The sequence below is a fragment of the Citrus clementina genome, unplaced genomic scaffold (genome assembly GCF_000493195.1).
Source record: "Citrus clementina cultivar Clemenules unplaced genomic scaffold, Citrus_clementina_v1.0 scaffold_6, whole genome shotgun sequence".
Taxonomy (NCBI): Eukaryota; Viridiplantae; Streptophyta; class Magnoliopsida; order Sapindales; family Rutaceae; genus Citrus; species Citrus x clementina.
In genome coordinates this window covers 2937064-2951163 of record NW_006262139.1, presented here as the reverse complement: position 1 = coordinate 2951163, position 14100 = coordinate 2937064, and the positions used below count along the sequence as shown (strand labels likewise).

The following is a 14100-nucleotide window of genomic DNA, read 5'->3' as shown; positions in this document are numbered from 1 at the left end:
TTGGTGGGGAATGTGTTACTGAATAGAGAAGAGAGAAAGGAAAGCTTTAAAGCAGTCTTGCTGTCAGTGTGGAAAGCGATGAAGGAAGTCAAAATTAAGAGCTAGGGGAGAATATTTGTATGCTTCAGTTTAGGCTGATAAATGGAAAATGTTAGCAAGGGGGCCATGGCAGTTTGAAAAAGCATTGATTTGTTTAGCTGAACCAGTAGGAATAGGTGAAGTAACAAAACATGTCTTTACTCGTGTCATTTTGGGCTCAAATTCTCGATGTACCTGTTTTATGCATGGATACGGAGACAATATGGAACTGGGAGAAGATATCGGAAGTGTTGAAGAGGTTGCCACATATGTTATAGGGGCATGTTTTGGCAAGTATATTAGGCTTTGTATCTCTGTAGATATCACAAATCCATTAATAAAGGTTCTATCTTTAAAGCAAGATGATGAAAATGAGATAGCAAGAAGAGTGGATGAAAATGAGATAGTAAGAAGAGAATGAGAATGCAGTAGATGAAGAGAAAAGTAAAGAAAATGAAGCAAAGTAGATCTCCATGCCAGCAAGGTATGAAAGGCCACCAGACTTTTGCTATGTCTGCGACTACATTGGTCATCAATACAGAGAGAGTATTTATTATAAAAATCAATTGAGAGAGGAAATGGCATATGGATCAGGCCGAAGGCCCTTATAATAGTAGAAAATTTGAAGCAGAATAAAGGAAAAGAAAGTGGAAGAGCAGAATAGGATATTTAAAGCCAGACATTGCCAATAATGAAAGTACAAGGCAAACATGGTAATCTGGGTTAAAAATGAATGAGCAACCAAAATCTAGAAAAAATGGGTGCAGGTCAAGGTCTATTACAAGAGGGGGATTTTCTAAAGACATCAAACCATAACAGTAAATAGCAATCAGGGACAACTGGAATTAATTTGATTTTAAGAGAGAACCAAAATGAGGAAAATAAGTGCAATTCAAGGTCCACTACAAGAGGGGGATTTTCCAAAGATGACAAGTCATAATAGTAAATAGCAATCAGAGACCATTGGAATTAATTTGATTTTAAGAGGGAACCAAAATGAGGCGAGAACTGAAATACACATCGAGAGGGAGATGAAGTCCTCAAAAAGAAGTTGAATTGGGGGGAGGGGGTAGGAATGAAGGTGATTGTTTTTAGCTCAAAGAAAGTGGGAATCCAAGTAAAAGCAAACTTATATGTAGACCAAAATAAATCAAATACGGGAGAAGTAAATAGGCCGGAGGAAACCATAACAAAGCCCAATAAATAAAAATGGAAGTTCCAAGCAAAAAGTGCTAAAAAGCCAATTAGCCTCAAGAATGGACCTGTAACAATGCAAAGGCCCAGTGGAAAAATCTTTCGGAATAGCTCAAAAATAGAAAGGTAAAGAATGGGTAGTCCAACTTAGCAAAACACCTTCTCTTCTCCAAATGCTAATTGCAGATTGATGCCAGAGATGCAGAGTAATAGAGAAAATGGATTTAAATCAATGCTTATAGAAAAATTAACGGCAACTGCTGGTCACTAGCCTTGCTGATAGCTATAGAGTTCATAAGATAGATCGTTCGAGGGTTAGGAATGATCAAACATTTCAAGAAGCCTAAAAAATTCTCCATATGCATAGGCTGTAGTTGATGTTTCTATATGAAACAAAGATGACGTCTAAGCAAATCATAGCAAAAGGTAAGAAATTAAAATTTGATAACAGTTTTGTTATTGGTAGAAGTTAGCCTTGCTGTGGAATTCTGTAATTATAATAGATATAATGCCGTATGATAAGCACCGTATAGATGTTAATTTTTCATGCTGAAAATGAAAGTTTTTTTTTTTTTTTGATACATTGGAACCTAGTAAAAACGAGGCTAAAACAGAACGGAGAATAGAGGTCCCATATATATCATTACATAACCATTAAATTTCCAAAGATGGTGTACTGGCATATACGGACATCTAAATTTGTTGCAAAGATTGGTAGGTCTTTTATCATTGCTTGACTTTATTTTGGGGATTTCAACAAAGATTTTGTAGCTAAATTAAAAGAAAAGGAATGATCGACGCGTGTTCAGTAGTGAAAAAAATTAAAAGAGACCATTATATTTTGCGGTTTAGTGATTTAGGTTATAAAGGATACCTTTTTACATGGTCAAATAAGAAGTTTGGCCTTAAACTAGTAAAGGAAAGATTGGACAAATTTCTTTGTTGCAAGAATTTGGGAATGGTATTTCACAAAAATTTAGCTACAAATCTTGTGACATGGACATTTGACATAATCCAATCTTAATGGAAGTGGAGGAGAAAGATAGAGGAATCAGGTATAGTCGAATAACTTTCCCTAGAATTCATTACAAAGTTATGTGGAGTCCATATAAGAGGTGAAAAAGATTGTAAAATAGGAGTGGGTGGACAGTTATAAATGGAACTACGAGGATCCTATGCTATTGTTCAAGTAAAAGGCAAAGGATTTGAAGGCTAAATGAAAACAATAAAACAAGGATGAATTTGATGAAAGGAAAAAAAACTTAATTAATTGCTTCTTCAGTTACAGAGTAGAAGAGCAAGCCATGAGCAGTATGTATGTACGAATGAAATCAAGCACATTAATAGACAGATAGATGAAATTTTGCTAGAAGGAGAGATTTGTTAGAGGTAAAGATCCAAAGTAGTATGGCTTCAAGAAGGCAAATTTTTTTTTTTTTTAATTGCAAAGCTTCAGCTAGGAAGAGAAAGAATACAATTGAAGGGCTTCTAATGAGAACAAGAAGTAGATAGTTGAAGCAAATGAGATAAAAAGGTTTTTTTATGAACATTTTGCTAATCTTTTCACTTCAACACACCCTACTCAAAGTTAGCTAGAGAATGCACTCAAAGATATGCCAAGGAAAATGACTATGACATGAACGATCAGTTGAACTAGACATTTGCAGAGGAGGAAATAGTTGCAGCCTTGAATCAGATGCATCTAATAAAAGCTCTAGCCTTTATGGATTACCAGCTATTTTCTTTCAAATACATTGGAAAGCTATCAACGAGGGAGTCATATCCTTATGCATGCATATTCTAAATGAAAGAGGTAACATTGCCCTCTTGAATCACGCTTACACTGGCTTAATTCCCTAGATCAAAAGGCCTAAGAGAGTGGTGGATTTCAGAGCTAGTAGTTTTTGCAATGATATTTATATAGTAATAGTTAAAACCATAGCTAGTAGGTTAAAACAAATTTTTCATTTTGTAATCTCATCTGTTTAAAGTGCTTTCATTTCCAATAGATTCATCACAAACAACATAATTATTGGTTATAAGTGTTTGCACAAAATAAGACATAGTAAAAGAAAAAAGAGAGACTTGGGGGCTTTAAAATTAGACATTAATAAAGTTTATGGTAAGAGAGTAGAATTTTTTGAAAAGTACAATGGAAATGTTTGGATTCTCCTCAAAATGGGTAGGCTGTATAATAAGATATATTACCACTCCATTTTTTATGTTGATTAACGAGATAGCTCCAGGCTCAATTCAACCTCAAAGAGGTCTAAGGCAAGGCTACCTTTTTGTCTTCATATGTATTTATATTATGTGCAGAGGTTTTCTCAAATCTTCTCACCCAAGCTGAGAGAAAAAACTAATCAAAGGGCTAAGATTCAACGAAGAGTTATCAATCACCTCCTTTTTGCAGATGATATTCGCAACAACTACTATAACTTGAAGAATATATTTGATTAGTATACTATTGCATGAGCTCAAATTATTGATTATAAGAAATCTTCTTTGTTTTTCAACAGAAATACACTGCCAGTATAGATAGCTACAATGAAGAATATTTTTCAGCTTCAAGTTTTGTTAAAACATGAAAAGTATATTGTTGCCCATGATTGGTCGTGCGTGGCCATCGCAACCAAACTCATGGTCGCACGTGGCAATAGGAACCAAATCCATGGTTGCACCCAGCCAAGGCAGCCAAACCCTTGGCTGTGCGCCGTGCTCGGCCATGGCAAACAAACCTTTTGTTCGCGTGTGGCCAAATCCATGGTCGCACGCGGCTAAGGCAACCAAACCCTTAGCTGTGCTCGGCCATGGCACGTGGCCATCGGAACCAAATACATGGCCGCATATGGCTAAGGCAACTCTTTTTTTTTTGAAACAATATCTTTATTATTTTATTAATTCAATAGTATTTTTTTATGGTTAAAATCATTAGTTAACAAAACTATTAAAAAAAGATATTTTCATACTTTCACAGGTCAACGAAGTCAATCGTTAAGGTTAATTATTTTTAGGAGATGATTTGGTGTTCTCTAAAATAAGAGAAATCATTTGAAGATTGTCAATTTATGAGGAGATAAGTTAAAATTAACTTATATTATAATAATAGTTGAGATGTTTCTTGTGGTGTAAATTTTCTATTTATAATATATTTTGAGTGTGTTGGAATTGAATAAACCTGTCAACACTAATTTAATAATATTATGAGCATATGATTCTACAAGTAGAGGGGTTAGTCCTGATTCCACAGTAATTTGCAATGCCAAAATTCATTGCCTAACACACAAAAAAAGAAAAGAACATATAGCAGGGAATGTTTACAGCACACATTTAAATTTCATTTAATAGTTTTGCAGTTCTTATATTAGCCACATGGTACAGAACTAGCAATAGTATTTACTACCATTTTAAACTTACTCCGGAAATAACGTATTAATTAGTGGTAAAAACTATTTTAATATTTATAAATCTTTAAAATTTAAAAATTGCAAAGATATACTCATTCTATCTCTCACTCACATTATTGCTCTCATGCTCGATTTTCCACTCTTACTCTCACTTTACTCTTCAGCAAAAATAACTTACAAAAAAAAGTCCGTTTTAAGACAGTTAGCAAGCAATGGAGAATAGAGCTGGTAAAACGGGTCATCGGGTCGTATTTGTGTCGTGTCAGCTTCGTGTCGTGTCAAATTTAGGTCGACCCAAACCCGACCCATTTAATAATCGTGTCAAAATATTGAGATCCAAACCCGACACGGAAAAATAATCGGGTTACCCAATAACCCGTTTAATATCTATATATTAAACAAAAGTTACATCAAATATTTACACACTATCATACATACGTATGTATATACATACATACATACATACATAATTTATCGATATTATAAAATATACATATCTACCAATATATTACACATGTACAACATTGAGGTTTTAATTTTTTTTTTATATATATATATATATATATATATATATATATATATATATATATATATATATATAATATTATATATCAATATTATAAAATATACATGTCTATCAATTTTTACACATTTACACTATTGAAGCTCTAAATGTATGTAAAATTTTATAAATAAAACATTGTGTTTATATTCACCCTTTTAAAGAATAAAAAAAAAAGAAAATCATCCATAATATTTGAGTTTTAATTATAAGAATATGTAAATTATTTTAAAATAGAAAATATAATCGGGTCATTGATCGGGTAAATGGGTCAAGAATTTTAACCCAAACCCGACACGGAAAAAAATCGTGTTGACCCGGACCCGACCCATTTAATAATCGTGTTAAATTTGACGACCCATACCCATTTATTTATGTCGTGTTCGTGTCGGGTAATCGGGTTGTGTCAAATTTTGCCAGCTCTAATGGAGAATACGCTAATATTGGAGTTTGAAACGTGATGTAGTTGTTGAGGGTTACTTTTGAAATTTAAACGAGTGTCATTAGATATTTATATTATTATAATATATTTTAATAGGGTAATAGAAGAAAAGGGGTTTTAAGTGGACTTTAAACGAGAGTCAATAGTAACCACTCGACCTTTGGCCGAGTGGCTAGAATCACTCTTTCATGATTGTGATGATAGTGGTTCGAACACCCCATAAAAGTATTATGGGGGTTTAATTCTTTTCTTAAATTTGAGTGAAAATAGTCTTTTCTTTTTTTAAAATGTGAGTGAAGTTGACATTTCAATATTAGAGAGGGTTAAAATTTAGACAGTGTTATATAAGATTTAATGCAAACTAGTTCCAGTAACTGTCTAATTATAAATATCAGTTGTAATCTCATGTAATATGAGAATCTAGGTAGTGTTATATAAGATTTAATATAAATTAGTTCTAGTAATTATTTGAATAATCTCATGTGATATGAATTATAATTTAAGTAATAATATCATGTAATTCCAAAAAAAAAAAGGAGCATCAATAGTGTCACTATAAACCCAACCAAACTACTAATCTATTTTTGGCAGCTAGTACAAATACAATTGTCCATTCTAATATTTATTACACATGTCAAATTTTGACATCAAATTGTGAAGCAATTTAATTATTTTTAGAAAGAAAGCAGTGAAACAAGTTAATATTATATTTGGTTAGAAGGTTTTGCCGACTGATTTTTATACAATTTTATTTAGTTATTTAATTTAGAATTATGGAAAGTTGACAATTTAAAAACTGATTTGAATTTTATTTGACCTCCTTTTTTTTAGTAATTAAAATTATATTTCACTGTTATCTATTTACTTTTTTAAAATTAGAATATGATTTATGTTTGATTTCTAACTATTAGTATCTTTTAAAAATAAAATAAGATTGACTAGTTACTTATTTGCGAAATCTTATAAGTTTGATTTGGGAAGATAGACCGCTAAAATTTTATGTTTGGGTAAGTTTGTTTAAAATGATTGGTTCGAGTCCACTAATAGATTCTATACGGCAGTGACGTTGGTCAAGTTTGAAAATTTTAAGCAATTTGACTTCCCAGAAACCCCGAACGCTTTGTTTATAAGATCTCAGATTCGCGGCCTAAAAACGTGGGTTTCCCTCCATAAATACACACAATTCAAGTCTTGCACTCAACACTCTCTATCTTTTGTTCCCCAAATAAGAAAAACAATGAAAAAAAAACACCACCTCCATTTGGAAAGATCAGAAATGATTTTGTTAGGCTTACTTAGACCATATGGAAGAGATGAGACAGTGGCACGAATCGTGTTATCATCATCAATCGATTGCTTTGGATTGAATAGAACTCAAGTGATTGACTCTGGATTAATAATATTCCTCAATGAATTCCGTAATCGTTATCATGCTCGTTCTCGTTTCCGCTCTTTTCCTGGAGATTGGTTCCGTCGTTGCGGTGGACTCCGCGGCGCCTCCGCCGTTCGGAAACCCAAGTGAGTTTTTTTTAAAAAAATTAATTCCCTTGGAATTAGCAAATTATGTGATGTACGTATGTTGTGTTTAATTCAGTTAATGTGATGTTTACAAGAATTGATTACTGGTGAATTTGATTAGTAGTATCATATGAACTTTGCTTATAAGCAATAAAGGTTTTAATACAGTTCAGTTTAGAGACTAATTAGGTTCCTAACCATATGAGGAACAAACAAAGAGATGATGGAGATATAAAGGCATGTCGGTTTGAGTATTGACGCAAGCATGTTTGAAATTTTCAGGCCTAGACCATTTACCAATAAGAAACTGCTCTTTATCTGTATGCTATTTCTCACCTATGAGACTATTAGATTTTGTTGCTTAGGTGGTGACTCGGTATCTCTGATTGGCCATGACTTCAGGCGTGGCCATGAATGCTGCTCTGTTAAACTGATTTGCTCCTGAGGACATACTGTGTATTGAAACTATTTGCGCTTTGGTGCTCTGACCTTGCTTAAAGCAGATTTGACAACTTACATTTGCATTAAAAATTTGCCACCCCTGTCAGCTTGCTCCCGCAATCCTCCTCTTCATTACCCAAGTTCAAATCCTTTCCCTGATTGCAATTATGATTATTATTACCAAAACTAGAACTGTATCCTCCACTTTATTGATAACCACCTCCATTGTTAGCACAACCATTTTTCTTCTGATTTTCTCAAGATTTAGCATGGTTTGCTGCAAAATTAGACTTAGCCTCAAGCATGCCTAGGCTCATTTCTGCTTTCATGAAGCAGTAATATGGAAGAAACTTCATTCCAAGTCATGTTTGCTAGGTTTCCAGTGATATAGATAGCAGCAACTTCATAATCTCCATTAAGTCCAGTCACCAAGTGCATAGCTAGATCATCATCTGTAATTATGTAACCAGCAGCTTCAAGACTACTAATCAAACCGCTTAGTTTCAAGTAAAACTTAAACGTTGAAAGTGATCCTTTCTTGTTAGTGTTTAGTTGCCACTTATGACTTATTACTTTAGCCTTAGTTTTAGATCAAAACCATTGATCAAGAATAGTCCACAGATCAATAGATGTCTTACAACTGAACTGAAATTTTAACAATCACAGTTGACATTAACCAGCTCATGATGAGCAGATAGATCTTGCCTTTTCCAAACATTATACTCAAGATTTTCGAAAGCTACTTGCCCTTGATCTATGGAGGTTTGAGCTATGTACTACTCTGGAAATGACTTTGATCCATTGCCTTCGAGAGACGAGAGCACTCGAGTCCTCCCTAGAATATAGTTGGATTGATCCAGTTTGATTGGAACTGTGAAGGCGAAGCGAACTGTGATGGTGAAACTTGTTGCTGAGGCTTGTATTCAACAGATGCATCTTGATTGGCCATGGATCTGTAGCTCCGATAACCGGTTAAATTAAATTTTGTATAATTGAAATATGTTTGTTAAGTGAGAAAATCTCTGGAAAATCAGGAAGTAATGAGTTTTATTGAAGACTCAGCCTCATGAAATGCTTACAATACACTGAAATTACAGTAGCAATTAGAAATATCTAGACATCCAACTAATTGATCTAAAAAGAATGGGAAGTCTCAAATTCTGTTTTGCTGCTATTCCATATGCATTACCTCCTTTGAAAGCTTATTGGTCCAGTTTATCAACTAGCAGTAATGTCAGTTAATGGCCTTTGCTGTGTTGACCAGAGTTGACCATATACATTCACAATGTCTGAGCTGTTTGTCATTTTATGTCAGTAACATGTTTTATTTTATTTTTTATGTCTGCTCAGATGTTTTTATATAAGTGGGTATGTTTAATTTTGTGCTAAACAAAAAGTCTTTAAGATATCACATGCCAAGAAGTGGTCCTCTGTCTTTTGCCATTTTATTAGAAGCATTTAAATACTGGAATAACTTATTTTCTCCATATCATTGGCCTTTTCAAACATTTGAGCAAGCTCTTTGTTACCTTGCGTCCCTTTGAACATATCATGGTTTGCGCAAGGCATTGGAATGCTTGAAGGTCAGAACATTTCCAACTTCTTGTTAACTTCCCTTTAAACATATAATAGTTTTTATAAGGTATGACACTGGTAGAGGAGGTAGTAAATGACAATGAGGGTAAATTAGAAGATCTGAAGAGAGAAATGGACGATGAAATGATTTAGTGATTATAGTGCTTCTCTACTTCTTGGAATTGTCTCAAAATTAAAATTTATACTACGTAGATTGGACCAGTAAAGCAAGTTAGAAGTAGAGACCTCGTGTATGCTGAGCATTCAAACTTCATGATGACAATGCCGGAGTTAGAGCATGTTTGGGATTTGTGGTGGATTCTCAAATAATCACCTATTTGAGAATCTACTCCTAATTATGTTTGATAATTATGTTTAAAAAAGAAACTCAAATTAACTTTGTTTGATAATAATTATTTGACAAATCAATCACAATTGGTAATGAATTCTCAAATAAGTGATTATTTTAGATATTAAGCAAGTATTGATTGCTACAAGCTATTTTGGAGGAATATTATTCTATGAAGAACATGAATAACAATGGAAGTACAAGCAGCCAAGAATAACGGGATGGTAACCGGCTGGTGAACGGGCTGCTGGTGTTATGGTTGTGTTGCCACTGAGATATAGATGAAAAAGAAACTTTTTGATTGATGAGTTTTTTATTCAATTAAATACAGTAGCTAATCACCTCTATTTATACTAAAACGATGAACATTTGTAGATGCTGAATAATTAATTTCAATTTTTCTGGTGAAAATTAACTGGCATGGTGAATGAGCCCGCTGGTTCTCCCTTGAGCAGCTATGATGATGGATTTCCTGGTGAGTTTTCTTCCAATCTTTGGATTCGATTTGTATGTTTACTGTTTCTCTAATTCAGTTTGATAAGTTTTTATGTCCTTAAGTTTTTCCGACCTTTTTTTTCTCCAGTAGCTTAGGGAGATACTTTTATGCTTTTCCTTTGATAGTGCAGTCATTAACACTCTTGACCGCAAGAATAAAACTAGACAAGCATAATGCAGAGTTTGTTTAATGTGATGGTTGGCCTATACATTCTTTTGCATGATTATGAGATGGAATGTTTTGAGTACTTTTATTATAGTTCTTTTAGCATATTGATCTCTTCTCCAAATTTTTGAATAGAGTGCTTTAAAACATTTGCAGTGTGCTGTTCTCTACATATAGTTTGGCATTGATTTATTAAAATAGTATGAGCAGTTGGACATTTTAGCAGTTGATGTAGCAGGAGACTGCCACATTTATGATTCCCATTTGGTCACTTAGATAAATTGTGAACTGATGTTATATTTTCTACGATTGTTGACGCCTAGAGCTGGAGCAACCGGGCTCATATGTTTCTATGTCAGTATTTTCCTTTGAAGCTGCTATCAATAATCAAGTCTTTTATCCAAATTTGAATAGTCATAATTCACAGTATTGTTATGGTTATCTCCTGCTGCAATTGTGTATTTTTAAACTGTATAGTACAGATTTGTGAATGTGTGAGCATGTCATCATAATTCTTAGTACAGTGATGACTGCGAATGTCACGCTCAGTTATTAGAATGTATGTATGAGCACATCATCATTATTTTTCTGAAACATGTACTTTTTTTTTTCTTTTGTCTGCTTACATGCTTTAATTGTGATAGTGCATATATTACGTGGGTATGTTTAATTTTGTGCTTTGAAACAAAAAATCTTTAAGATATTAAGCCAAGAAGTGGTCCACTGTTTTCATTAATTTTAATAGCGAAGCATTTAATTAGTGGCATAACTTATTTTCTCCATATCCTTTGTCTTAAACATTTGAGCAACCTCTTTGTTACTTTCCATCCCTTAAACATATACTTGTTTGCTTAAGGTATTAGAATGCTAAAAGGTCTGAAGATAAATATTGTGATCAAGTGACTTGTAAGCTGTTATTCTATATAGCGATTGTAATGCTTCTTTGATCCCATCTCAAAATTAAAATTTTATCGCATTTGGACTTTTAGAGCATGTTAGAATCAGAGACCTTGTGTTGGCTAAATAGTGACTTCCTATTTTATTATAAGAATGCTAGAGTTATTAAACATAAACCAAAATAATTTGAACGTAGAGTTTCGGATTAAAAGCCATGTAGTCGAGTCAGTTTCTCATTTTCTGTCAATTTTCCTGAACTCTTATTCATCAAAACTCAAAATAGTCACAAATGGCCCCTTTTTTGCTCAAATTAATTTGAAAAATAAACGAATTTCTTGAAATCTCTTAAACTTTCCCATCTGAACAATGCTCTTTCTTATAATGTTCTTTTCCCCCCTCCCGTTCTGGTTCAAATTAGCTCGCATGCTGAATGAACCTGCAGTTCCTCCCTTCAGTAGCAACGACAATGGTTTGTCCATTGGTGAGTTTTCTTCCATTCCCTTGACTTAGTATGGAGGTTCATTATTTCTCTAATTCCATAGGATTAGGTCTTGTTCCAATAATTTGGGATATCTGTTCTTTTGCTTCTTATAAGACATCATATGAATTGAAGATCTGGAATGCTACTTTGCAAGGATATTAGGAAATATTATTCAATTTGTTTGGCATGCAACAGAATGCAAGCATATTAGGACATGTCATTTAATTTGCATGGCATGTACATTCTGTTGCATGAATGTGGCTAAAAGATAATTTCATACTTCTTAAGTCTTATTGATCTCTCATTCTACTCTGTTTTCAAGCAGATTGTGGCTCTTCTTTGGATACATTTTCACATTTATATATTTTGAAAAATGAGAAGTTGGACCTTTTCTGCCAGTAACATTTATGATTCTTATTCTGTCACCAACATGAGTAATAATTGTTTGTGTACTAATTATTGTTGTTGCTGCTCAGAACTGGAGTGATATGGCTCCTTTCGCTTCCATGTTGCGTTTCAATTATCAAGTATCTTATTCAAATTAAAAGGTAGTAGTTATTAGAATTAATATGGCTACGCCGTGCTGATATGCTGTATTTCGTAGACCATATAGGCGGAAATTTGTGAATGTATTGTGGAATGATGTCTTTGCCTGTCATCAGTATTTGTTGTTGAAATCAAGTACTTGTTGTAATTAGTTTACACCTATGATGTCTATTTGTTCTAATCATATATAAGTAAATTTACAATGTTATCTGATATATAAAAATAGTGAACTACCCCCATACTTAAAAAATACTTTTAATATTTGTCAAAAACATATTTTTTCCCCCCCTTTTTCTGTTGCACAGATTCATTTACGTACGACTGTGCATATATCAGTGGCATTTGTTTGATTGTGTTCTTAGAAATGAAATTTTTTTGACATTATTAACAAGAAGTGTTCCGCTGTTTTCTGCAATTTTATAAGAGTGAAGCATTTTATTGGTCCAAGTTATTTTAACTTGAATTGGTGCCATCTAAAGATTCCATGGTCTTAAATATGGAACCGAGAGAAGAACAAAAATGTAGGACAAAAAAGAAAAAAAAAAGGCAAGCATGATAGGTCCTCAATTTGGAGTATAAAGCTAATTATACTGTATTTTGGGACCATATGACGTGAACCACTTTTTGTGCAGGCACACAAATACCGCTCTTTGAAAATAAGCTTTTCCTGCCGGACAGTGGGAAGAGAAGATTATGGCTGATTATGGTCCCGCTTGTGGTGGGGCTTCTCATCCTAGTTGTGTTGTTCATGCCACTTATCCGAGTTATTGAGCAACCGAAAAGGAATGCTCGTGTTTTTGATTTGGAGCCATAGTAGTTACCGTTTTCCTTGATAATAATTTGCATATTTTTCACTTCATATTCATATTTTTCCTCTGATTTACTAGAAATATAACATATAGAATTTGAACGGATATAGTGTCCCATTGTATACACAAATATCTTATCTCAGAATTTGAAACTTACTAGTTGTAAGTTAATGGGTGAATTGGTGTATAAGTACTTCACTGTTTTGGTCCAATGGAGAATGTGAAACTTATCCAATGATATGTCTTCTTAGAATGTCGGGCGAAAGTTCGAACATTTTTTTTTTTTTTTGGGGGTTGCGGTCAGCGATATTTTGGGTTTTCTTAAATAAGGAAAGCATCTTGATTGAGTATGGTCAGGCTTCTTCCCAGTGAATTTTTATGTGGGACTCGTACGTGCCTAGAATCTGTGAAGGAAGTCTATTAATCGGCCTAGTTGCTGTAGAAAAACTTCTACCGAGAAAACACTTCGGTACACGAATATGAAAGAGCATAGTCAAGCCCATTTCAGTTTTTATTTAATCTTTTATTGTTTTTTGCTCTCTCTCTCTCTCAACAATCTTGTTCTGCAGAAGTGCCCCTGGGAAAGATTTTTGAAACTCTTCATGCTCTTGCAAAGTAGTGATAGAAGTCCACGTCTTCGAACTCTCCTCAACCATCTGCTTGGAAAACTTTTTTGTTCCTATCATACTGATTCTTCAACGAAAATGCAAAACAATTTAAGATATTAGATTTTCTTCTTAACAGAAAAAATCGGGTGAGAATGCATTCATCAAACAAGAATGACATGAATATTGATCCTGTGAAAGGGATTGAAAGGTACTAGACCTTGCGAGTTACAATGAATATTAGAAACAGGTTCTCTCAGATAAAAAGTCTTTGCTATCATGCTCATTAATAGAGTTGAGTTTAATTATTTTTAAGATGACTAATTACATGTATTTTTGGGCAAAAAATTGGAAAAAATAATGAATGTTCTATTTTTTATAAAATCATTCAAAAGTTAGGAACCTTTTCTTCTCTTGATCATGTATACAAGCATAGGGTTACATAAATACTTTGGATTTCTAACGAAGAATGGTAGAAGAAAGTTGCAATCTTCTCTAATCTTCTCTATTAGGTACAAGGAACTCTAATTTTGTG

At 33.5% G+C, this 14100-nt stretch overlaps 1 protein-coding gene across 5 annotated transcripts; it reads left to right on the top strand.

The window, feature by feature from the left end:
- Positions 1-6700: 6700 nt before the first annotated feature.
- LOC112097192 lies at positions 6701-13065 on the top strand. 5 transcript variants are annotated; one of them, XR_002904848.1, is made up of 5 exons: positions 6701-7201; positions 10022-10041; positions 11543-11605; positions 12082-12153; positions 12784-13065. XR_002904848.1 is itself a non-coding variant. In XM_024181655.1 (4 exons), exons 1-4 carry the CDS (start codon positions 6921-6923, stop codon positions 12963-12965), a joined length of 546 nt encoding a protein of 181 aa, XP_024037423.1. In that variant the 5' UTR covers positions 6701-6920; the 3' UTR covers positions 12966-13065. The 5 variants fall into 5 exon arrangements, 3 of the variants coding, with proteins under 3 accessions (XP_024037423.1, XP_024037425.1, XP_024037424.1); XR_002904849.1 differs by lacking the exon at positions 12082-12153 and having other exon boundaries at positions 9157-10041; XM_024181655.1 differs by lacking the exon at positions 12082-12153.
- The last annotated feature ends 1035 nt before the right edge of the window (positions 13066-14100 follow it).

Bases quoted from the DNA above. Each gene is read 5' to 3' on its own strand.
- LOC112097192 (XM_024181655.1), top strand. From the start codon at position 6,921: ATGAAAAAAAAACACCACCTCCATTTGGAAAGATCAGAAATGATTTTG. The intron at 7,202-10,021 runs GTGAGTTTTTTT...TCCCTTGAGCAG, and splicing joins TCCGCCGTTCGGAAACCCAA to CTATGATGATGGATTTCCTG. The intron at 10,042-11,542 runs GTGAGTTTTCTT...GGTTCAAATTAG, and splicing joins CTATGATGATGGATTTCCTG to CTCGCATGCTGAATGAACCT.